We start from the raw sequence: 24,442 nt of genomic DNA, 5'->3' as shown, positions 1-24,442 counted from the left end.
GAGGATATGGCCATTGCAGTGCTGGTAATACTTTGAGAATGATCACCTGTGCAGTAGCCCTTGGTAAAATGTAAATTGGGTATCCTGAATGTCATGGCAGATGTACGATGGATTGTTTTGATTGTGCCATAATGTTGCAAAGAAGACATCATTGTTGAGAGCTGAAAGCCAACAAAGCATGTCCAGTTTATAATGAGTGGGCCTCTGGAATTGAGAACCAGGGGTGACCTTTGCCCTTGACTCCCTCTCAGGGAGAGACTCAGGATGGGAATATCACTCCTTGTGCCAACCAAGCTCCAGAGGATGAAATCGTGGAGATGGGCTGCTGGGTATCTCTGCCATGACTTCAAAGCTTAAACTTTCCTAAATATTTTCTTAAGAAATTGACAGCCCAACAAACCTGGTGACCGACCGGGTGACAGAGACCACGGCCACCATCTCCTGGGAGCCGGTGCAGGCCGCCATCGACAGGTACCTGGTGCGCTACACCTCCACCGACGGAGACACCAGGGAGGTGCCCGTGGGGAAGGAACAGAGCAGCACCGTGCTGACGGGCCTGAGGCCGGGCGTGGAGTACACGGTCCACGTGTGGGCCCAGAAGGGAGACCGGGAGAGCAAGAAGGCCGACACTCAGGCCCCGACAGGTAAGGGAGAGTTGTTCTTCGGCCTCATACTTCGTTCTTGTAAAGATAAATGGTGATCAGTCCCCTCCACCCACTGTTCTTCCCATTGTATTTCCTTTGTGACCAGTCACTAAATTATTTCTTCTTAAAAGGGAAAAATATAAAGAGGCCTTATATGTTAGGATCTGTGAGCTAAGCACTTTTGGGCAATGGCTTTTGCTATGATCTCTTTGGAACAAAAAGAGTCATTGTTTTCTCGGTGAATAAGTCCTCCTGAGCACTTTGTGCCCTGTTCTGAGGATCCTACGGTCACGGTAATATACAAGAAGAGTTCATCATTTTTAAATATTTTCATCTGTTTCCTCATTTTTGAAGAACAGACATATGGAGATATAACTTATATACTATAAAGTTCACCCTTTAAAAGTATACAATTCAGTGGTTTTTAGTATGTTCACAGAGGTGTGCACCCATCATCTCAATCTAATTCAGAACATTTTCATCAACCCTGAGAGAAACCCCATACTCATCACCAGTCATTCCCCATCCCCACTTTCTCCAACTCTAGGAAAATACTACTTTTTGTCTCTATAGATTACCTTATTCTGGACATTTTATATGGATGGATTCATACAATATGTGGCCTACTTCACTGGCTTTGTTCACTAAGCATGACATTTTCAAGGCTCACCCATGTTGTAGCATGAATTGATACTTCATTTTATTGTCAAATACTATTCCATTGTATGGATGTAGCACGTTTTATTTATTGTCAGCTGCTGGGCATTTTGGCTGTTTCCACTTTCTGGATATTATGAATAATGCTGCTAAGAGCATCTATGTATACATTTTTGTGTGGGAATATTTTTAATTCTTTTTCAGTATATGCCTAGGAGTGGGATTACTGGGTCATATGGTAACTTGTGTTTAGCTTTTTGAGGATCTGCCAAGTCGGTTCCAGAGTGGTGGCACTATTTTATATTCCCACCAGCAGTGCACGAGGATTATATTTCTTAGTTGGTCCTCAGTGGAATTGGTTGGGATGGGCAGAGCAGGGATCAATATCCCTATTTTATAGATAAGAAAACTCAATACCTGTGCATGACTTCTGTAAGGCACAAAGAGAGCTGATGTTTCATGGAGTCAGATTTGTGGGATATTCATGAAATATGATGGTCCCTTAAACTCTGTTTAGTAAGGTCCACATTTTATAAATGAGGACACTGAGGCCCAGCCAGAGGCAGCAGAGTAGTTTGGGGCCAAGCTGGGCTCTGCCTGCCCCTCTGCTCTGTCTCTGGGCCGGAGCTAGAAGCCAGCTCCTTTGACTCTGTGTCTGGGCCTCATTCTACTGTGCTTCCTCCTTGAAGATCCAAGAGTTCAGCCATGGACAGGAGGTCTCTGTCCATGACACAGCTGAAAACCCGAGTATGGGGTGGGGAACCTTAAGAACAGGAAGCTGTCTCACCCCAAGCAACATGGCCATGAGATCTCAGTCTGCTAATAATGTTTATTGATCAGCATTTTCCTTTCAGACATTGACAGCCCCCAAAACCTGGTGACCGACCGGGTGACAGAGACCACGGCCACCATCTCCTGGGAGCCGGTGCAGGCCGCCATCGACAGGTACCTGGTGCGCTACACCTCCGCCGACGGAGACACCAGGGAGGTGCCCGTGGGGAAGGAGCAGAGCAGCACCGTGCTGACGGGCCTGAGGCCGGGCGTGGAGTACACGGTCCACGTGTGGGCCCAGAAGGGGGACCGGGAGAGCAAGAAGGCCGACACCAAGGCCCCGACAGGTAAGGGAGAGTTGTTCCTGGGGAATGTAAGACCTGTCACACTAAGTGTGTGAGTGATTAATTTTTGTTTTCATCCCTGACACTGGTAGAATCCATGGTTTATGGAGGGAAGAATGGTGTCCTGTTATAATAGACTATACCCATCATGCCCCACTCCCTTTTACCTGCTTTCCTTACAAGTCAGGGCCTCATGGCTGTCTATAAGCAATGATTTGCCGTGATGGGCACATTGAGCCACAAGAATCTTTTGTTGTGGACAGTGTTGAGGGTCCCCTACTGAGTTTGTGAGTGGGAACAGAAAAGGAAAACTCAATGTTGTTTATATGTTAAATATGTTGAAAATTTAACTTTAAAAAAGTAGACTTTATATCTATCAGAGCAAGTTGATGTCTGTAGTTTGCTTTACAGTGAATAAACAAGAGTTGATTTTTATTTTGAGAATAAGGATAACTTCTATGCTATATTCCTATCCTATTGTGAAAGAAATGAATGACCATATTTCTGTATAGAGATTTAACTAGCAAACTAATGTTCTGAGTGAATCTATGATAGTATAAAGAATATTAAAACTAGATTTTAATTTTTGCCAATTCATTTAGCAGTACAGATTGAGCACTTTCCATTTGCCCTGTCCACTACTAGGCAGCAAGAGCCCTGAGGGTTTAGGATGCATCCCTCTTCCTCTAGGAGCTTCTGTCTGTGCCTTGCGATTAGAACCTTCTTGTATGAAATGGGAAGTCTTCATTGATAGGATGCTAGAAACGATATTATCAGCTGCTTGTGAGCAAAGCCTGTGTCTTCCATTGGCACTGATGCTCTAACTAGCACCATGCATGTACAGGGTCAGAGTGTGATTACTAAATAAGTAAAGAGATTTGTTTTGCTAAACTCTTAGTAGAGATAACAACATATATTTTCAGATTTTGGTCTACTGTGCTGTCTCGTTGAGGAGCCAAAATCTATCTGGGGAGAGAAGATACATGTCCAGGCAGGAGTTAGAGCGTATGAAGTGGAAAAACCACAAAATACGAACATGTTTTGCCCTAAGCAAAATAGCCACTAGTTTCTGCACTCCCATTAACAGTGCATATTGATCATGGTTTTTTAATTTCTAGACATTGACAGCCCCCAAAACCTGGTGACGGAACGGGTGACAGAGACCACGGCCACCATCTCCTGGGAGCCAGTGCAGGCCACCATCGACAGGTACCTGGTGCGCTACACCTCCGCCGACGGAGACACCAGGGAGGTGCCCGTGGGGAAGGAGCAGAGCAGCACCGTGCTGACGGGCCTGAGGCCGGGCGTGGAGTACACGGTCCACGTGTGGGCCCAGAAGGGGGACCGGGAGAGCAAGAAGGCCGACACCAAGGCCCCCACAGGTAACAGCAGAGAGGAGAAAAGCAAACCAGGGTCATCACTATGGATTGATCTGCTGGGATCTGTAATGAGGTTACTGTGAAGAGGGATTCTGGTGTGTTTTAGGAGAGTTGACTGTAAAAAACTTTATTCACCTAAGGAAAAATAAACAGAGCAATCTCATGACTATCTTAAACCCTTTCCCAAACCCTGTGTTATTATTAACCACTGTGCTACTCAGTTATAGGCAATTGTAGAGAACAAGTTAAGCGAATATACAATTCCTACACTGGATTAAAGAAGTGTTCTGTGGCAAGCTATTTTATGTAGGTTTGACTTAATAGATGGTGTGTACTTTGAAAGAACAAGTGTTGTCCTTGACAGCTGGAGCTCTATATTCATTTCTACATGAGCTAAATTTTCTAAGTGCCAGGTCTTGGATATAGTGGTAAACAAAACAAATATGATTCTTTTATATGATTCTAATTATCTTGAAGTCCAGTGGGAAAGATGGACCATCAGCAAACAAACACATTTCTAATTGTAAATTATAAGTTCTGTGAAGGACATGAACATGGTGTAGGTATAGAGAATGACAGGGTAGGGATATTTCTTAGTTGGTATGGATTGAGTAATAGTTAAGGTACATGTTGACAGAAATACCCAAATAACAGTTGCTTAAATAAGGAAGAAGTTCATCCCTCTCTTATGGAATGGTCAGAGTGAAAGTAGGCCAGGGCTGGTATGACAAAGGACCCAGGCTCCTTCCGTATTGTTGCTCAGTCATCCTTCAGGAATTGCCGTCAAATATATTGTCATCACCTAACCTCACTCCGGCTTGTGGAAAGGGGATGAAGAAAGGAAAGGACATGATGGGAGCATCGTAGGTGTTAGTTTTTCTCACATCCCATTGGTCAGATGCAAACTCCAGACGTGGTGCCAGACCTTATTACAAGGGAAGCTGGGAAATGAAGCCTTTAACTGGATGGCCATATGCCAACCATAAACATCTTTTATACTGTCCTTTCTAACGTACATATTACATTTTAATGAAGTAAAACTAAAATAAAAAATATTTTCTCAGTTGGACTAGCCACATTTCACATGGTCAGTAGCCACATGTGACTAATGGCTACTGAATTGGACAATGTAGATAATAGAATATCTCCATCAGTGCAGAGAGATCATTGGATGGTGTGCTTGTAGAAGGAGAGGAGAATGGATAGTGAGGGAAACTAGACATTTCTGGCCAAGGGAACAACATGTGTGATGGCCCTAAGCTGGAACAGCACGCTGAAGAACTGAGTGGCTGTTGGTGTTGCTGGAGTGTGGAAGGCGAGAAAGAAAGTGACCCAAGATGGGGTGAAAGAGGCAGAAGCAGATCATACAAGCCACATGGTATATTTATTGGAAGAGTGACATGATGTGATATTCACTTCAAAAAGGTTATTCAGGCCACAGTGTGGAGAATGAATGGAAGGGACAACAGGTGGAAGTGGGAAGAGTAGTAAAGAGGCAACGGTAAAAGTCTGGTGAGAGGCAATGATGATTGGCACACGGGTGATGGCAGTAAGGTAGAGAAAAGGAGATCTCTGGGCACATTTTGGAGGCGATGACAGGGTTTGTTGATGGGTGAAATGTGGGGCAGGATGAAAATGAGGGATGAAGTATGATTGGTGTTTCTGACTTGAGCAACATGGACTTTTGGGGCATCATTCTCTGAGAGATAAATAGCTTTGAGGAGGAACATTAAGATGTTTATATATGTATGTCAGCTTGGATACTTGTGACCTATTTCTGTCAGTGGAATTGTTTTGTGTGAAAGAAATTGAATGGAGAGTTCCTGGTGCTGAGGTGCTGGGGTGCTGGGGTGTTCCCCCCTGGCTCTAAAAGTCTACCTTTTCTTTTTAAAAAGACATTGACAGCCCCCAAAACCTGGTGACCGACCGGGTGACAGAGACCACGGCCACCATCTCCTGGGAGCCGGTGCAGGCCGCCATCGACAGGTACCTGGTGCGCTACACCTCCGCCGACGGAGACACCAGGGAGGTGCCCGTGGGGAAGGAGCAGAGCAGCACCGTGCTGACGGGCCTGAGGCCGGGCGTGGAGTACACGGTCCACGTGTGGGCCCAGAAGGGGGACCGGGAGAGCAAGAAGGCCGACACCAAGGCCCTGACAGGTACTGTGAGGGACCCAGGCAGGGAACCCTTCATACGTGCCAGGTGTGGGGAGGGGAGCAGGGAAGACCATGTCACCTGAGGACATTCTTCAGAGGGGTTCCCTTTTTACCTTTTTAAGGTCATATGTTGACATGATGGTTCAGGTGAATAGGAAAGAGTGTAGAGGAAGGGGTGTCAAAATAGACTGTGTGACTGTCCAAGATGGCCACCTCCCTGACCACCCTGCCCGCCAGCTCCCATGCTCCCACGTGCCCCCGAGCCCTGACTGGGCCTCAGCTCCAGCTCAGAGCACGGGGAAGCCCAGGCGTCTCGCTGTTTCCCTCTTCCAGATGGGGCCGCGGTGGAGCATCGTCCCTCACTGTCCCTCCAGTCAGCGATCAGGGGCCTGATGCCTGTCTTTTATGTGTGATGGGCCTCTGGTCTCACTGAGCCTCATGATGATCAGGCTTTGAGGGTCCCGCAAAGAGCGCTGTGCCCACCCCGAGGTTCACAGTCTCCTTAGTCTGGGCAAGGCCAAGTCCCCATGGCAACTGGAGTAAGAGGGGACTTGAATTTCTTTATTAGTAGTTACAATTAACAGGAGTTTTTAACCAAAAAAAAGTGATGCATGCTTATATAAAATGAACTGAGTTTCTGTAGAAAAACTATTATCCACATCCCAGGCTCCCTAATAAGAATGCAATTCTCGCCCTACCTGGTTTGGCTCAGTGGATAGAGCATCAGCCTGCGAACTGAAAGGTCCCAGGTTCGATTCTGGCCAAGGGCACATGGCCCGGTTGTGGGCTTGACCCCCAGTTGGGGGCTTGTAGGAGGCAGCCAATCAACTATTCTCTCTCATCATTGATGTTTCTATCTTTCTCTCCCTCTTCCTTCCTCTCTGAAATCAATAAAAATCTATTTAAAAACAAAACAAAACACAAATGGATTTAAAAAAGAAGAGTGTTGCTCTCCAGCCCTGGCTGGTGTGGCTCAGTTGGTTGGAGCATTGTCCTGTACACTAGTACATCAAAAGGTCATGGGTTCGATTCCTGGCTAGAGCACATACCTACATTGCAGGTTTGATCCTCAGTTCGATCCTAAGTCAGGGCACATATAGGAGACAACCAATGTTTCTCTCTCACATGCATGCTTCCCTCTCTCCCTCTCTGAAACAAATAAAAACACATCCTCAGGTGAAGATTAAAATAAAAATAAAATGTGCTCCTAGAGGCAACCAGTACCTTCCTCTTTCTTCCCTTCTTCCTTCCTCCCTCCCCCATTCCCTTCTCTCCCCCCCCCCCCCTTTCCTTCCTTCCTCTCTTCCTTTTACCTTCTCTTTGCTCATTTTTAAAGGCAGCAATATTACCATGTTTCTGCTTCATGGACATATGAGTAAGATAGACACTTCAAGTCCATAACCTGGATGGTGGGCAGTCACAGAGGGGGCAGAGCCAGTCTAAGATATTTAAATCGCTAGGTTCTTCCTGGCCAATGCGGCTCAGCTGTGGGCTCAGTCCCCAATGTGGGGCTTGTAGGAGGCCGCCAATCAATGACTGACTCTCATCATTGGTGTTTCTATCTTTCCTTCTCCCTTCCTCTCTGGAAATAACTAACTAACTAACTAAATAAATAAATAAATCGCTCAGGTTTTGCTTTGACTTCAAAGCGGGAAATTCAGTTTTTCCGTGGGACAAGGACACTAAAACCCATACCAAAGTCAAACCAAGCTGACATTGCAGAAATTCTGCATTTGTCAAAACAACCTAAAACAACAGCTGCCTGATTTCTATTAAAATACTGCAATTCTGTTCTCAGCTGAAATGCTACTGGGTATGAAATAGTCTGGAGGCATCATTTTTGGGAACTTTGAAATTAAAAGCACCTTCTTTAATGACTTTTCAGGATGGAGATTTCCATTCATATCTCATTTGGTTGGAAAAAACATAGTCTTCTGACCAATTACTGTGCTTTTGTTTTTCTGGTCCACCATGCACACATCCCGTGTTCCCACTGGCTTGTGTGTGAGACAGGGCGTGGGGACTAGAGGGAGAGCTCTGCTTTTGCTCTTTTCTCTTGTTTCTCCCCCCCCACCTCTCTCTCTCTCTCTCTCTCTCTCTCTCTCTCTCTCTCTCTCTCTTTCTCTCTCTCTCTCTCTCTCTTTCTCTCCCCCCCCCCTTTGCACAAACACCTCTTCCATCCCTGCTTCTTTTTGTGCAGAGCAGGCATCTCAGGCCACACACTTAGATGTGTAAGAAATAGAACTTCATATTCCTCTGTCGACTTAATGTCCATCATAAGCCCTACGCTACTCGTTGGACATGGATCTCAGTGAATTTAGGGTCACGCTCCTTCCCCAGGGCTGATGTAAAGCCTTGTGTGGTTTCCAGATATCCAGCTGGGGAGCCCACTCTGGGGGACACCCTACTCTGGGGGGCACTCTGAATGCCCGTCGTCCTTCCCAGCAGCTGTTTGCCAAGATGCTCTAGTTTCTGTGTGCAGGCTTCGGATCTGCACTCGCCCATCGTTTCCACGCCAATGTGGGGCCTACCAGCTCTGAATCTAGCCACTGCTCTAGATTGCTCCTACCCATCATCCTCTGTGGGTCTGCTGGGAAGTGGGCCCCAGGGTCACTCCACCTGGGAGGGAACTCACCCCAATACCAGTTCCTTAATCTTTGTCCTTCTAATGCCTTTGGGAACAAAGGTCATAACGGGCTGGTGGCAAGGAAGAATAGAGCCTGTGTGATGGCAGAAAAGACACGGGAAGGTATATGGGCAGAGAATGGAATATATCAAAAATTACTTCCATTCCGTTAGTGATAATAATTGCCTAACTTTTGATATATAGATATCGACCCTCCCAGAAACCTTCGTCCGTCTGCTGTGACCCAGTCTCAGGGGGTACTGATCTGGGCACGCCCCTCGGCTCAGATCGATGGCTACATTCTGACCTACCAGTTCCCAGATGGCACCACTAAGGTACTGCATCCTCCTGCCTCTTCTCACGGGGCCCATGCCCAGCCCCTTAAGAAGCAACTAACTGGGGTCAGCTTGATTGCTGGTCCCATGACAGCCTGCTGATAGGCGAGGTGGTCCTTGTTGACCACCTGCCATGAACACTGGGTCTCATTTTGTAGGATTAACCTGTGCCTGCTCCCAGCTGACCATTGCATGTTTGCTGACCACACAGGGCCCATGTTATTTGTTTATCTTCCCCAATATGTGTTAACTCCATGAGGACAGGGACTTTTTGTCTGTTTTGTTGAGCGCCTACCACATATGTAGCTGCTCAATAAAGATGTATCGAATGAATTATTAACCCTTATTTCAAAGATCATACTGCCCACATGGAATCTGAAGGCCAGTAAATTTGGAAAATTGTTATCCTCTCTCCTTGATGAGGAAGAGATAGGGGAGGAGGGCAAAAGGAAAGGCACATTGATTTAATCATTGCTTCAATGACTCCTTAGACAGCCCTGCTAGAGGCAGAAATACAGGTTAAAAAGGAGGCTTATTGAGAAACCAACTATCTCCCTGCCTCGCAGATATGGGGATGGTCTTCTCACTTCTCAGCCTGGCGTTGAGTGCCCCAGTGTGGATCAGAGGGCAGAGGTCTCGGGAGACTGGCGGGTCCCCTTCTCCCCCCATTGCTGCTGCCTCATGCTGGCTCCCAGCTCCAGCACCAGCAGGAGGCCATTGAGGGGGACACTGGGGTCCTGGGCTGCCCCTGAGCCCTCAGAGACAAGCACTGCTGCCCAAGAGCTGCTGGCATCGGCCCCGGGGAATGTGATGGCGCCAGGCTGCTGAGGTGATACACTGAATGTCCCTTCCTGTCTCCTTTGTGTGGTAGGAGGTGCAGCTTGGACGTGGGGACCAGAGGTTTGAGTTGCTAGGCCTTGAGCAGGGCGTCACCTACCTTGTCTCCCTGGTGGCATTCAAGGGTGATCGCCGGAGCAGGAGTGTGTCCACCACCCTTTCCACAGGTACGTGGCCTCCTGCACTCTGAACAAGACCGTCGGAGAGGCCGAGCCTGGGAGAGGCCAGCAGAGTGTCCCAGGAGGGGTGTCCGCGGGAGAGGTGTCCGCGGGAGGGAGGTCCTCGGGAGGGGTGTCCGCGGGAGGGGTGTCCACAGCAGCGATGACCAGAGTTGGGGGTTCTCTAGGATGGGAATGGGCGGGGTACGGGCTCAGGAGAAGCCCCTCCCCGGGCGGAGAGACGAAAGAGAGGAGCGAAGTGGAGTGTTACTTTGGGTGCAGTTGGGTTGGAGAAGAAGAGCTGTGAACTTGACCTTGTTTCTAGTACATCTGGAGGGTTTGATGAGATCAGAGTGAGTGAAAAGTGAAATGTGAGTGAAGAGTTGGAATGAGCAAAGTAGTAGGAGGCTATGAATCATTCCCAAGCGAAGTGAATTAACTTAAAATAGGGACTGGCCCGCTGCCCTTCTAATGAGGCTGCCCTCTGCTCGGCTCCTAGTTGGTGCTCGTTTCCCACACCCTTCGGACTGCAGTCAGGTCCAGCAGAACAGCAACGCCGCCAGCGGCCTGTACACCATCTACCTGCACGGGGACGCCAGCCAGCCGCTGCAGGTGTACTGCGACATGGACACGGACGGCGGCGGCTGGATCGTGAGTGACGCAAAACATGACCCTCACTAAGTATGACCTTCACACAACTATGAGCCTCATATAGTATGACCCTCATACGAAACGTGGCCCTTGCCCTAGCTGGTTTGTTCAGTGGTTAGAGCGTCAGCCTGCAGACTGAAGGGTACCTGGTTTGATTCCGGTCAAGGGCACATGCCTACATTGTGGGCTCGATCCCCAGTAGGGGGCGTGCAGGAGGCAGCTGATCAATGATTCTTTCTCATCATTGATGTTTCTATCTCCCTCTCCCTTCCTTTCTGAAATAGATAAAAATACATTTATAAAAAACAAAAAACATGACCCCCACACAAGTATGAGCCTCACACAAGTATGACCCTTACACAAAACCTTTAGAGTAACTGAGATGATTATTCTGATTTTACATAAGTACAGTGAGGCCCACAAGGGGATGGGCCTTGGCTAAGTCACACAAGTTAATGACAAAGTGGAAACCAGATTTCAGGACTGCAGCCTCCTCCTCCATCACTGATCTTCCTGGGGGTCATGTCAGATCACCTGAAACACATGACCTCTTTGGGGGCTCTGCCCTCTGAACTGGAGCCCGTTGTCCGGGTTCCTCAGCCTGGCTCCTCAGTACAGAAGCAAGGGCTTTGATTTGAGAGGAGAAGGCCTGAGAGAAGGACACGTTCTGATGGTGCCATGTATGTGTGAGGCCTTATTCTCTTGGCCATTGTCTGCTGAAACATGGCCCTGTCTCTGATGGCGGCAGCCTGACCCAGGGATCTGAGGCGCTGCCTTGGAGAGTTGCGGTCTGATCCTCTCATCTCCCCAGCCCCTGCTTCTGCACCTGAGCAGAGAGAGGCTCTCACTGCCCCAGACCAGCACCCACTTGCCCAGTATGCATCCGCCACTCAAGGAAGCAGAAAGCTGAACCCATCCCACTCAAATGCATTCATTCATATGCCCGCTCAGGGGCCCAGGAAACCAAAGACAGTTGAGCAGCCATGGATAAAATAATACCATCTGATAAGCAGCAACAGAGAAAACTTATTATCCGCACAGCTGCCTCCGATGGCTGAAAGGCAGTAATTGGATTGTAAGGGCAAATTCCCGGTTCATCTTTACAAATATGGGAACAGAAGGTATCCTAGGAGGTCTTCCACCTGACCAGACCCACAGGCTGCGCTGCTGCTTTTCCTCAGCATCGCTGAACTTGGAGCATCCTGCCCCAGAAGCTGGAGGCCAGGTCCCTGCTCTGGAGGCCATAATTGACCTTGGCAGGATGTTTGTGCTGCCTAGTGGGCCTTTTCTGAAAGCCAGGGAAGGAGACGTTTGTCTCAGACAGCCTTCAGAGAGAGATCTCCCAGTGTGTCTGCCTGCCTGGGAAGACCCATGGATTTCCCACAAATATTTGAGTGCCTATTATGTGTCAAGCACTATTGTACCGACTCAAGAACCGCAAGAGAACCTCCTACATCCTGCTCATGCAGAGGACCCAGAGAAAACAGCTCTGGGGTCTCAGTAACCCCAGGCCCACCTCGTCCAGGCTGTGTGCTCTGGCTGACTCCTAAGGTGACACGTGGCCTGGGAGTCTGTAGAGTCCTCCTCGAAGCCAGCACACCTGGATGACACATAGACCTGGAAACTTCTCCATCAAACCTCTCACTGGTGGTGTCCATAGTTTTGGATTCAAGAGTCTGTTTGTCACAGAAAGATGATCTCAGCACATTGCTCTTTTTGGTCAAGCTCACGTCCTTCTAGGGAGGTTATTTACTGACCCAGCAGCTGAGCCCAATCTGATGCACCGGGAGAGGGACTTGCCCCCGGGGAACGGAGGCTGAGCGCAGGAGCCTGCGGTGAAGACCCCAGGAAGCACTTATGTGTCTCAGACATTTCCATCTTTGTTTTTCATCTTGCAAGTTTTAAGGGCCACATTTTCCACAGGCATTTAAGTGAGATTTTATTTATTTTTCTCCAGTTTAGTCGTTCAGGACATCAAGTAAATCCTAGTGTACCCGGTCAGCTGGAGTGTACAACCAGACAGAAAAGATCCTCCCCCCTAACCCCCAACTTCTGAGACGTTTTTGCTAAGAATAGTTCATTAAACTAGTTCACCTCCTAGAGTGGGAATAGACGTGATTCTCGGAGTCAGTTAAGGCTTCCTGATCAAGACGTCCACATGGTCCCCGTGGGTTAGTTCATTGAGAATCTGATGTAATAAAATGCAAACCAACACTTACTGAGATATAGTAACATATCTTTATTTGCCAGGCTCTGGACTCAATACTTTATGATTTATTTTTTAAAATATATTTTTACTGATTTCAGAGAGAAAGGGAGAGAGAGATAGAAGCATCAATGATTAGAGAGACTCATTCAACACCCCACACTGGGGAATCAAACCCACAACCTGGGCATGTTACCCTGACCAGAATCAAACTGTGACCTTCTGGTTCATAGGTCGATGCTCAACCACTGAGTCATGACAACCAGACAATATTATATACTTTATTATGATTCATGACCTTGCTGAAGCCTCATTTAAGCGCATGACAAATGGGCTATCTTGGTCTGATGGTTTAGAGAAGCGAGGCCTGTCAAGGTTAACTAACTTGCTCAAGGACACAGTTGGTCAGCGGAGCGCTGGGTCTCGTCTGAATAGTGATGTGGAGAGCATGGAACCATTGCCCGGAGTTTCCCTGGCCAAGCTGGGGAATTTTCTAACAAGGAAAAGTAATGAACAGGAATGCTCCCATCCCACTTGGGCCCTGTGTTCAGTTCATTGATTGACGGCAGGGACCAAGTGCCTTCGTAATGTATCTGTCCTGGGGGTGGGATCAGATTGGAGCCTGACCTTGTTACTGGGCGTGTATTTTGATGTGATGTTTGTGGAACTAACATCAGTGCCACCTCACCTTGGGTTCCCCTGTCTGTGGTGTAGAGATGGCCCCGGGGAAGGGACTGGAACAGTCTTGGTGCTAAGAAACTGACAATGAGCCTCAGAGTGTTAAGAAATGCTTTTTGGAGAATAGACTCAGTAGAGCTGCTCTGCTTTTTGGAGAAAAGACTCAAACTTTCCAATGGAATGGTGAGAGGATCGGTGTTTTCTCCTGGCATCAGCCCCCAAACACTTAGCTGTGTGAACTTTCCCATCTGTAACGTGGCATCTTCTATACTTGCCCCGGAGCCAGCACTTAGCAAAAGCTCAGTAAATGATTGCTACGTCAGTGAATCAATGAGGCACCAATGAGGGAATGAGGGAATGGGGCATCTCTGAAGAAGGACTCGAGCGAAGGGGCAAGAGAACAGCAGAGCTAACTGGTGTCGTTGTTTGCCTGCCCTGCCCATGCAGGGACTAGGGATTCAGGCAGATTCCAACTTGTGGCACCGCCCTGTCCCATGTGGCCTTCCCGAAGGCAGAGGGCCCGTGGCAATGGAAGGGCGAGCAGGGAGACCCTCCGACTCCTGTTCTGTCTGTCCTCGGGTAGCCCCGACCCCAGCTCCCGTCCCTCTCCCCAGTCACGCTGCTGAGTGCTCAGAGGGAACCCCATCTCCCTTTCCAGGTCTTCCAGCGGCGGAACACCGGGCAGCTGGACTTCTTCAAGCGCTGGCGGACCTACGTGGAGGGCTTCGGGGACCCCACCCAGGAGTTCTGGTTTGGTACGGGCCCCGAGAATCTGGAAGGCTGAGTGGTGCGAGGGGGCATTCCCCTTGAGAACCAAAGGTGTAGAAAATGCCCATCGATGGGGATTCTGCTAGCAGGCCACCCTGGCCCCAGCAATGCTGCGCGTTCTGCCAGCCCGTAGGGGCCCCGCGCTTTCTCTCTTCCTTCTGCTCTGTGCTCCAGCAGATGTTCATGGAGAGTGAGGGAGCGAAGAATGGGAAGTCACAGTCTGGATGCCCAGTGCCTGGGAAGGTAGGAGACCGCCCATGCGTGGTTGGTCTCCGCCAGCTGTGAGACTGGAGGACAATAAATATAAACCATTGGAGCCTCAGGGATGAAAGCCCCATGAGCGCCTGCACTCTGCCCTCCTGCAGGACACGACCTCCACGCTCAACAGCACGACTGCACCAAAGAAACAATAGCAGGAGAAAATGCGCCCCCTAAAGAGAAGGCGGGGGGGGGGGGGGGGAGGCCCCCATTAGCAGAGGAGGTGAAGGCCAAGGTGACGTTCGGTGATTGGAATTCCTTGTTTCTAGGACTCGACAAACTGCACAACCTCACCACAGGCACCCCCACCCGGTACGAGGTGCGAGTGGACTTGCAGACGGCCAACGAGTCGGCCTACGCCGTGTACGACTTCTTCCAGGTGGCGTCCAGCAAGGAGCGGTACCGGCTCACGGTTGGGAAGTACAGAGGCACAGCAGGTGTGCGCAGGGTTCCCCCTCACCCCGAGGCCGCTGGCCCTGGTCCAAGCCTCGGGCTGCGGTGTGCCAGGGGTCAGGGGATGGAAGACTGTCCTGAGAAGGTGCACGGTTCTCCTGGACACACGAGGCCCGCTCCCAGCTGGGGGGCAGAGGACAAAGGTCTTAAAGCAATCCTTGGCCAGTGTGAGACAGAACATTATACGTGGACACCCCCTCCCCCCGCCCCAGCGCACCCCCAGCCAGTAAAAACCCTCCTCTTGTACCCCCAGTGCAGGAGGCTGCCCCCTCGCTGAGGAATCACACTCTGAGCCGCCACCCCCTGGTGCTGCCCACCGCCCACTCGGCTGCCTCCGTGCACAGCCTGGGTGTGTGATTCCTTAAAGGCAGAAAGGTCGAAGTGCGGGGCCAGCGCTAGGCCTGTAGGTCCCGTGATGTTAGGCAGCTGTGACAGCACAGGGACAGCCGTTCCGTGGAGATGGGGCTCACCCTCCCTGGGCTGCGCCCTGGTGTTTATTTGTGAAGGAAAATCACAAAATTAATCCTGGGATGGTGCCATTGGACTATTTTATTTAAGAGGGAGGCGTGGTTATTGTTTTAATGTTATAGTTAAGCCTATATTTCTAGTTTTTAAAATCCTAACAAGTAGGTCTGCTGTTTGCTTCTGCATGTTTTGACTTTGGGGTAACTAGGTAGGAATGTGTCACCAGCCAGATCGACAGACTGCGTAAGACGCGGTCTCTCCCCTGAGACCCACATGGAGATACATCATTGAGAACAGAAGATAACTTCGGCAAAGAGTCTAATAAGTGGTCAGGGGGTGAGAGAGCTCCAGGAGGAGAAGGTGGTACGTGGGGGCTGAGGCGAGGCAGGGGCCTCTGCAGGCTGGCTGGCTGGAGTCGGGTCTGAAAGGGAAGAACTTAGCTGGGAGGGAGGAAGGGGAGTCTGGGACTGAGAAAGGAAATTGGGGAGTACTCTTAAAACCGCAGGCCTTCTCAACATGGTCTGCTCAGTGACCCCTAATGGCAGAAGACTGAACACACACTGTGATCTGAAGTGGCCAACCACCAGTGCAAAATTTCTTCCAGGTTTTAGGACTCAGTATTTAAAAAAGTCACATGAATTTTGCCTTTGCTCTTAGCTCCCAGTGCTCAGCATGGAGCCCGGTGGGTGAGCTTCCATGGAGATACTGCCGGCAGGACCTTTCTGTCTAATCCTAGGGGTGTTTTATGTTGTAAAGAACAGTTCCTGAGTCCCAGATAGCTGCCATGCAGGTGGGTGGAGGGGGAGTCTGGTGACACGGAGGAGACAAGCTGGAGGGGTGGGACCCTGGATAAGCCATGGGCTCTAATGTATGCGAGTTTGCTTTCCTCATGGGACTTGTTTGTGAAGGTGATCAGTAAACTCAGAGACCAGATATAAATATGTTTATTTTCATTAAAACCAGCACTTAATTAAGCTTGGGATGCATAGGGACCCTTACTGCCTTTTGTGAGCTGAGTTAAAAAGTAAACTTATAAAAGGACCACACATGTGATGGTGAACTAGGAGAAAGGCGAGTAAAGTAACTACAGGTCTCCAGACACAGTGACATGGAGCGTGAACCTGTGAGCTGTGCAGAGAGCTCCAGAAGTCAGGTGTGCGGCAGGAGGTGTGAGGGAGGTGCGGGAGGAGACTTGCTCAGGACCGCTGAGCTGGGCTTCAGGATTGGTTAGGATTTAACCAGTGGAGAGCCGGGAGGAAGCGGTAAGAGGGGCACAAGGCTGGACCTGTGCGCTCCACAGTCGGAAGCTGCCTGTGGGACAGTGGGCTGAGGTTGTGCATCCGAAACAGCCAAGTCACAGGTCCGCAAAGCCGGGGGAGAAGTTCACGTCTGTGTGGCAGGAAGTAGGATGTGAGGCCTGAGAGGATGGTGCCTTACCCTCAGGAGAGGGTGTGGACTAGGCCCAGAGAGGGGAGCAGGCCCCCTGGCCCTGTGGGGAGGGCACCTCGGTGGAAGGGCAGGAGGAGGATACAGGGGATTGTCGGATGCGGCTCAGGGGCTTCTGGGCTGGGCGGCTGGGCAGATGGCCGAGCAGAGACCGGGAGGACAGACGGGTGGTCAGGTGCTATGGGAGAGTCATGAGTTTGTTTTGGGATTTGGCTATTTCACAGAACTGTGATGCTTCTACCGAGCATGCTGTGAAGGCTGTTGGCGGACGAGGCCTAGAGTTTGGGTGGCAGACCCGGAAAGAGGACCTGTGACATAATGGACCGGGTCCCTGTGAAGCCCTCAGGCCCTCGGTGGCGGAACATGGCTCTCACCCTCGTCTTCTCTCCCGCAGGCGATGCTCTTTCTTACCACAATGGGTGGAAGTTCACAACCTTTGACAGAGACAACGACATCGCCCTCAGCAACTGTGCCCTGACGCACCATGGCGGCTGGTGGTACAAGAACTGCCACCTGGCCAACCCCAATGGCAGATACGGGGAGACCAAGCACAGTGAGGTAGGGGACTGGCTCTGCACACTCATTTTCCCAAGTGACACCTCAGGCGGGTTTGTCTGCCTTCTGCTTCTGAGGCTCCCAGGTAGGTCAGGAGTTGGTTTTCAGGCTCCATGGCCCTGGGTCAGGGGCCTTCTGCTCACCCCTCCCCATGGCCTTGGGGTCAGGGCCTCCTGACACCTGCTCACCCCTCCCCCATGTCCCCCACTTTCCGCAGGTGGTGAGAGCCCAGGCTGCCCACTCAGAATATTCACACATGATGTGGGTCCCGCTCCATCTCTCTCGACCAGCCCACATGGACATGGTCTTGCCCAGCTTGGTGTGCTGTCACCAAACACTATAGGCTGTGGGGCTTGAGCAGACATTTATTTCTCACTTCCTGGAGGCTGGGAGTCCAAGATCAAGGTGTGGGTGGGCTCCAGTCCTGGTGAGAGCCCGTCCTTGTCACGGCGCAGAGAGCTCTGCTTCTCTTCCTCTTCTTAAAGGGCACGAGTCCCCCCTGGGGGACCCACCCTCGTGGCCCCAGCACCATCACCGGGGGGGATGGCTTCAGCTAGCTGTCCAGGTAAACCAGAGCTCTTTTTCTCAAGTCCTGCGATCACCAGGGAAAGAGTCCTTTCTGCCGGAGCGCAGACCCATCCCTGGGCCCAGTTCATCCAGAACCAGCCAGTCTGCCCAGAGCTCTCTGCTGAGCACCTGTCCATTTCAGAGCACAGAGGCGCATCCTCACCGCCCTGTCCCCTCCTGGCTCTGGAACTTCCCCCCGCAGCGGTGTCTCCAGCTTCTGGGACCCGTGAACGTCACCTTGACTCCTCACCGCTATGGGCATCTCCTGCTGCTTCCTCACAGCTTCTTGATCCTTCACCTTTGTTCCTTCTCAGCATTAATCCGTGCCCTCGGGCACTCTCTGAGTGCTAAGCCTGGCTTTCTGCCTCCATCCCAGGCCCATCCTGGCCTCCGGGAAGCCCCGCCCCGCATGCCCCTCGCCAAAGGCACTCACTGTGAAGACCAGCACACTTGAGGCCTGGGGACGGGATTGCTTTGGCCCTGACGGGCAGCAGCGGGGCTGACCAGGGTGGTTTTTCACAGGGAAGGAGAAAGATGCCCCTGGGAAGACAAGGCGGGGTGGGAGACCGGGGGTGAAAGGGGTGGGGGGGAGGGGGGCAGCACCAAGGGGGCAGGCTGGGCCCACCCAGGAACGCCTGTGATCAGAGACCAGCTGTTTGCAATGAGCAGCCAGCGGGCCCCAGCCAGGCCCATGTCTGCTAATAAAGGACATTCATCTGGTTAATGTGCTGCTCACAGTCGGCAGGGCGTTTATTTCCTGTTTATTATTTACCTCACAAATTAAAACACACAGAATCGGTCACTTGGGCTCTTTATTGGCCAGGTTGCGAGGTTATTAAGTGAATTAAATATTGTGCTCTCCAGTCAGAAGACATAAAATGAAATTTAGTTTTCAGCAGGCTGTTCGTTACCCCAGAGCTAATATCTAAACAGCCTAAATTGAAAATGATTCCACACAATTGGCCAATTAATATGTTTATTTTTGCCTTTAATTTTTTGGAAAGGAGAAGAGTGAGGCAAAGAGAATGTGATCATTGCTGGCCAGGCTGGCCCTGTTATCGGAGCCCCTGCGCCTCCTGGGCTCACCCCGCCCCCACCTACCACACACACACACACACACACACACACACACACACACACACCCCTCCACCACAAGGGGCTCCCAGCCTGTCTAACCCTAGCTGACCAGCAGAGGGCGCATGTTCCTAGATCAACCCTCACTTCCCTGAGGGTAACTTCCCGGAGGTTGTGGTTTCCCAGGCAAGGACCCTCTTACCCTCTCCCCCCGACATTCCTCTTTCTGATGTTGGCTTCTGGATGTAGGGGGTGAACTGGGAGCCGTGGAAAGGACACGAATTCTCCATCCCTTACGTGGAGCTGAAGATCCGCCCTCAGGGCTACAGCGGGGAGCACGTCCTGGGCAGGAAGAAGAGGACACTAGGAGAAAATTCTAGAACGTTCTGATGACCTGTCTGAGCAATCATCGCATGAGGCAAGGCCGGCCGGGGTCGGGGCTGTGTGAGCTGGGGGTGGGTGGGTTCTGGTGGCTGGTTAGTGGAAGCTGGAGGGAAGTCAGCCCGGGTTCCTGAGATGGCTGGTCACCAGCAGACACAGTCGCTCACCAAGCCCAGGCCACCTGCATTCTTTCCCATCCACACGGACGTGAAGGCCAGCTCAGGCGTGGTTGTCCAGTGCATATGGGAGAGAACCACAAGGTCTTTCTTTCAGTCTTTCTTCAGTAACAGATATATAGGACTAGAAAAAAAATAAAATAAAAAACAGAATCCAGCACTTTACTGCCTGGAAAACTCTGGAAGCGGTGTGTGACTATGAAGCTCTGCTAACACAAACCTTCTCTCTAGAAAGAAGCACCAAGGTGTCCCTGACCCAGGGCTGAGGTCGCCTGATGCCATGACCTCCCTCCTGTGACTCTGGGTTTTGGGGAAAAGGGGGCACACCTTCCCCTTCCCAGAACGTGCTGCTGTGGTGAGGAAGAATGACGGGAGCCCAGGGGGCGAGATGGAGTCGCAAGGAGCCGAGCCCCGGCTAGCCCAGCTCGTGGGAATCACGCCTTCCAGGTTTCTGCTGTTTCAAGAGTCCTCTCCCCAGCCCTTTGCATAAATCACGCTCACAGGCCTGTGTACGTTCTGAATAAATTCTCACTGGTTTCAACTGTAAGTCATTTGCCTCCTGATAACTGGTTGCTCCCAAAGTCTCTTTCCTGAGACTCCTGCTCACGGCCCAGCCTCCCTCCCTTCCCCATCCGCCCCCTGGGAAAATGTTAAGGTTGTGCCCAGCGGTGTGGCTCAGCCCCGGGGCTTTCCAGAAAGTACCCAGCGTCTGAGCCGTGTTGTCGGAACAGACAGGTGGTCAGACCTTTCAGCTTATTTTCCTGTCTCTTTGGAAGGTTTTTCTGTAGGGAAATCAGTGACCGTTGGAGTAAGACAGATTCCTCTTCAAGAAGAAAATACTAACACACCACCCGATTTAAAAGATTTGCCTGTGTTCTTTTCCCCATGTGAGTGCACTTGAATTCTAGATTTAACCCAAGTGTGAGTGAAGGCAGGGTCTGTGCACTTTAATGGGATAGGTTGGCTGTGGTCTCTTACTCGCATGATGGCAAATAATGGTATTTGGAAGCAGGAGGAGAGAGTGGGAAGGAGGACAACTGTCCCCTAAAAGGTGTCCTTTATTTCCTTTATTGCCTCAGCTTCTCCCGGGTTTAACCTCTACTTTTGGAACTTAAAAAAAAAATAAAAAATCAGCCTTTAAAATTTTACTCCCCCTCCCCAACCTTCCCTCCCTCCCACACACATTGGGCAATGCCATAGTCACTGCTAGATCTATCGGTGGGTGGTCTGAGTGACAGACAGTTCCAGAGCTGGAGCTGATCATGAAAAACGGCCCACATTGTTCTTTGATTCAAGAATTTAAGTGTCTGCCTGCTTCTTACCAGGAGGGGTGTCGGGGGGAGGGAGGCAGAGGAGGTCCTTGCACGGATGGAGTGCATACTATCATTCATTTATTCGTTCATTCATTTGTTCGTCCAACACATTCCGAGTAAGCCCCAGTGTGTGCCAGCCCTCCTCTAGGCACTGCTGACCTTCCCGTGACAGCTCTGGCAGCTCCCCCTCTGGGGGCTGGAATGGGCCTCAGGAGTGGGCTTCTGGGTAAACCTCTTCAGAGGGTCACACTCTTAAGAGTCAGGTCATAGCCTCTGGGGACGAGCCGAAGAAAGCCACAGCTTCCTAGGAAGGACAGGCTGCCAGCCAGGCCCCAGCAGAAGCGGCACACACATTTGATAGCGTCTCCAAGCCATTGCCTAGTTCACGTAGGACACTGCAAAGCAGGGCACGCAGCCCCGGCCCACAGCTCGGTGGGGACAGCCTGGGACACACCATGACCGTGGCGGTGAGGTGGGGAGAGCAAGTCCACAGGGATATGGACAGGGTGCTGTGAGGGGGGAGGGTGGGTGGGGAGGAAAGTGTCATGGGAGTGATGGGAGAGGGTCTGCAGGGATGCACCTGAGTTTGCTGGGAGACAGGAGAGGCCTGGGAGGAGGCAGGGCACCTGGGAAAGGGAAGTCTGGTGACAAAGACGAGAGGTGGAGTGTGGTGAGTCTGAGGGAGGAAGTGGTCTCTGGGTGAGGGACGGTGCTCTGTGTGGGGCCGAGCGGGAGAGATGGGCAGGGACTCGGTCTGGGCCACGTGGCAGCGCCCTCCATCAGAATCACCTGGAGCTGCTCCCGGTCAGCTGGGCCCGTGGCGCCTGCGCATTTAAAGCGCCGGGAGGCAGGGAGGGAGGTTTCGGAGACCGGGCAGCGGGCGCGGACCGGCCGGGACTGTGCCCGGGGGTGAGGGGAAGGGGGCTCAGACCCCAGAGCTGGTCAGGAGGAAGGGGAGAGGCTGTGAGGGAGGGCCGAGGGCGAAGGCAGGAGGCCCTCCCCGGCAGGTCAGAGCTGGTGTGGACAGGAGCGCCCGCTGGGACGGAGGCCCGGATTTGTCTGTCGGACGAGAGCTCAGCTTTCACACGGAGAGCTCCCGGGGACTCTGACATTAAAGCCAGAAACTGCTGGCGGGGCCGGAGAAAGACAAGCATGAGGGGAGGCCGCGAAGGGAAAGGGCCACGTGCTGTGTGCGGAGAGGCCTCTGGCAGGGAGAAACGCACGTGGACAGGCAGCGTGCACGTGATGAAAAGCTCCGGCGAAACTCCATCGTTTGCTGAAGTCCTGCGTGGAGAAATGTCCGGGCCGTCCCCTCAGCGGTCCCAGGGCGCCAGGGAGGAGCTGAGGAGCCGGGTCAGGACCAGGGCCGGGCCAGCAGGCGGCGCGGGGGCCAGCCCGGCCAGCAGGTGGCAGCGCCGCCCCGCGCCAGCGCCTCCTCTCCTCTGTGAAGGTGAGTGCTGGGGATCCCCCTTTTCCTCCTTCCTGGACAGCGTGGTCTTTCAGTGGCCTGTGGGTCCAGCCTGTGCTTGGTGGCTGTGGAGGCGGCGTGGCTGCTGGACGAGTGGTCCCTGGGGAATACCTTGGACAGATTGCCTGGTGAGCCCGGACTCCATCCGGGACCTGGTCTCCTGGGCTGGTGGTGGGCCCGGGGCCGGGGGCTCTCAGCTTGGTGAAAGCAAGGGGGCACCCCCTAAAGGGGCTTCAGGCAGTTCCTAATATGCAAATAACTCCACTTCCCAACGTCCTTCTGGCTGCTCGAACTGTCTATGGGGGAGTGAGAAGGCTGTTTTGACTCCAGTGTTACGTGGGGAAGTTAGGTCCCCAGGCCAGCCCACAGAAGCCTGCTTATCCTATATCACAGCAAACAAGGGCTCTGAGAAGGCAAGGACTAGCAAACGAAGGTTTTGGGGTGTTGTGATTTAAATAAGAGAGGGTAACAGGACGGAATGAAAATGCTGCTGCTTGTTGGTAGGTGAAGACAATCAGCTTTAATCAGAGAGCGCCAGCGGGAAAGACGCGGCTCCAGGTGGAGCCTCGAAAGGAGGCATCTGAGGACTCGAGAGCCCTTTGTTGCCCCCAGGGGCCCCGGGAGGTGAACACGAAGGAGCCCGGGCCAGCACGGGGCTGACCACGGTGCCAGGCGTGGCAGGGCCCCGGGGAGGCGTTCGCGGCTCTGTTCCGTCCCGGTGTGGGAGCTGCGTACCTCCTCTGGGCCCCGTTTCTTCATTTGTAAAACGGCACCACCCCTGGTCTATACCCTGCATGGGTCCCTGCAGGGGTCAGATGGGATCCCGAGATGCTCTGTGTGTTATACAGCGGGTGGGAGAGAGCCCGGGTCTCCCGTCTCCGTAACTTCATTCAAACGTTCGGGTTTTCCTCGATGGGGGTGTCTCTAGCCAGCCCCGAGGGCTCCGGGCCATGAGTAGCCACCAATGGGATCAGACAGAGAAACAGCAGCGTGAGAAGCAGAGGTGGGAAAGGTGAAGCAGAATCTGTGCATTTCGGAACAGGTTTCCTTGGGGAATGCAGGAATTGAGCTGTAAGAATGGAAGACAGGAACATAGAAGGCATGGGGGATGCCTGCCAGGGCATCTCTTCCCAAACAGGGTTCCTTGGAACCCCTGCTCCTCCCGGTGTGCTGAAAGGGGTTTCAGGGTCCCATCGGCTTGGGAAGACTGAGTGCACAGAGGCCCCTGTTTCTATTACAGCGCCTGTTACACCCGAATGTGGGCCACGTGCTGTGGGCCTCAGGCAGCGGGACAGCCGCAGTACGCAGTGTTCTGCAAACATCTCTGACCTGAGCATTGTTTGTTTTCTGAGTACCTAGATCTGTGGTCGGCAAACTGGTTCACAAGCCACATGCGGCTCTTTGGCCCCTTGAGTGTGGCTCTTCCACAAAATACCACGGCCTGGGCGAGTCTGTTTTTGAAGAAGTGGCGTTAGAAGAAGTTCAAGTTTAAAAAAGTTGGCTCTCAAAAGAAATTTCAATGGTTGTACTGTTGCTATTTGGCTCTGTTGACTAATGAGTTTGCCGACCACTGATCTACAATAGATAATCACACGTAATTCAGAGACCACTAGCATTTACTCAGAGTGGTGATTTTCAACTGGTGTGCTGCAGCGATTTTAAACACATGCAATACCTGACTAGTCAGGAGCACTGACCTTTTCCCCGTAGATTGGCAAATAAAAAAATGACAACAGCTAACCAACAGTGATGGTCTGATGTGCCCGGCACCTGCAAAAAATGTCAAAAATGCTCATGGAATAAACATGGCCACCCTGAGTGACATGGCCTAGGTATTTGAAAACATTCTCTTTGAACCTAAGACAGAGACCAAAGGCTGTGTTGAAGTGACTCTTTATTTCAGTCTTGTAGTCTGCGACTTTGAATTTGGTAATAATACTGGGGTCAAAGGTCCAGGAGCCTGCACAGAGGGTTCCTGTGAGCTGAGAGTTGTGGCATTGTCCAAACCCAAATCCCCCCCCAAGGTCAGGGCCAAGGCTGGGCAGGTGGAGCTGATGGCCTCCCCTCGGTGTCGGC

The 24,442-nt window shown here is 51.7% G+C and overlaps 1 protein-coding gene and 1 long non-coding RNA gene across 5 annotated transcripts in view; one reads left to right on the top strand and one right to left on the bottom strand.

Moving 5' to 3' along the window:
• TNN (tenascin N) overlaps nt 1-19,446 on the top strand; it is a 31,271-nt gene extending 11,825 nt beyond the window's left edge. For 2 of the 4 annotated variants that reach the window (XM_045583193.1, XM_036442305.2), the window contains 10 exons: nt 2,156-2,419; nt 3,535-3,798; nt 5,691-5,954; nt 8,782-8,912; nt 9,784-9,916; nt 10,407-10,558; nt 14,101-14,197; nt 14,738-14,905; nt 17,227-17,390; nt 19,278-19,446. In XM_045583193.1, coding sequence (XP_045439149.1) covers nt 2,156-2,419; nt 3,535-3,798; nt 5,691-5,954; nt 8,782-8,912; nt 9,784-9,916; nt 10,407-10,558; nt 14,101-14,197; nt 14,738-14,905; nt 17,227-17,390; nt 19,278-19,418 — 1,778 coding nt within the window. In that variant the 3' untranslated portion in view covers nt 19,419-19,446. Of the gene's footprint in view, nt 1-380; nt 645-2,155; nt 2,420-3,534; nt 3,799-5,690; nt 5,955-8,781; nt 8,913-9,783; nt 9,917-10,406; nt 10,559-14,100; nt 14,198-14,737; nt 14,906-17,226; nt 17,391-19,277 lie in introns of all 4 variants that reach the window. The other 2 variants (XM_036442306.2, XM_045583194.1) reach the window with 2 other exon arrangements.
• Nucleotides 265-23,660, bottom strand: LOC123652557. Its single transcript, XR_006741960.1, has 3 exons — nt 23,329-23,660; nt 12,645-12,652; nt 265-276 (listed from the first exon to the last, which is right to left on the bottom strand). It is a non-coding gene; the product is annotated as an uncharacterized LOC123652557 (long non-coding RNA).
• Nucleotides 23,661-24,442: the final 782 nt, after the last annotated feature.

Source organism: Pipistrellus kuhlii, unplaced genomic scaffold (genome assembly GCF_014108245.1).
Source record: "Pipistrellus kuhlii isolate mPipKuh1 unplaced genomic scaffold, mPipKuh1.p scaffold_m20_p_18, whole genome shotgun sequence".
In the NCBI taxonomy this organism is placed as follows: domain Eukaryota; kingdom Metazoa; phylum Chordata; class Mammalia; order Chiroptera; family Vespertilionidae; genus Pipistrellus; species Pipistrellus kuhlii.
The sequence above is the reverse complement of the archived record's forward strand: the minus strand, read 5'-3'. Positions and strand labels throughout refer to the sequence as shown.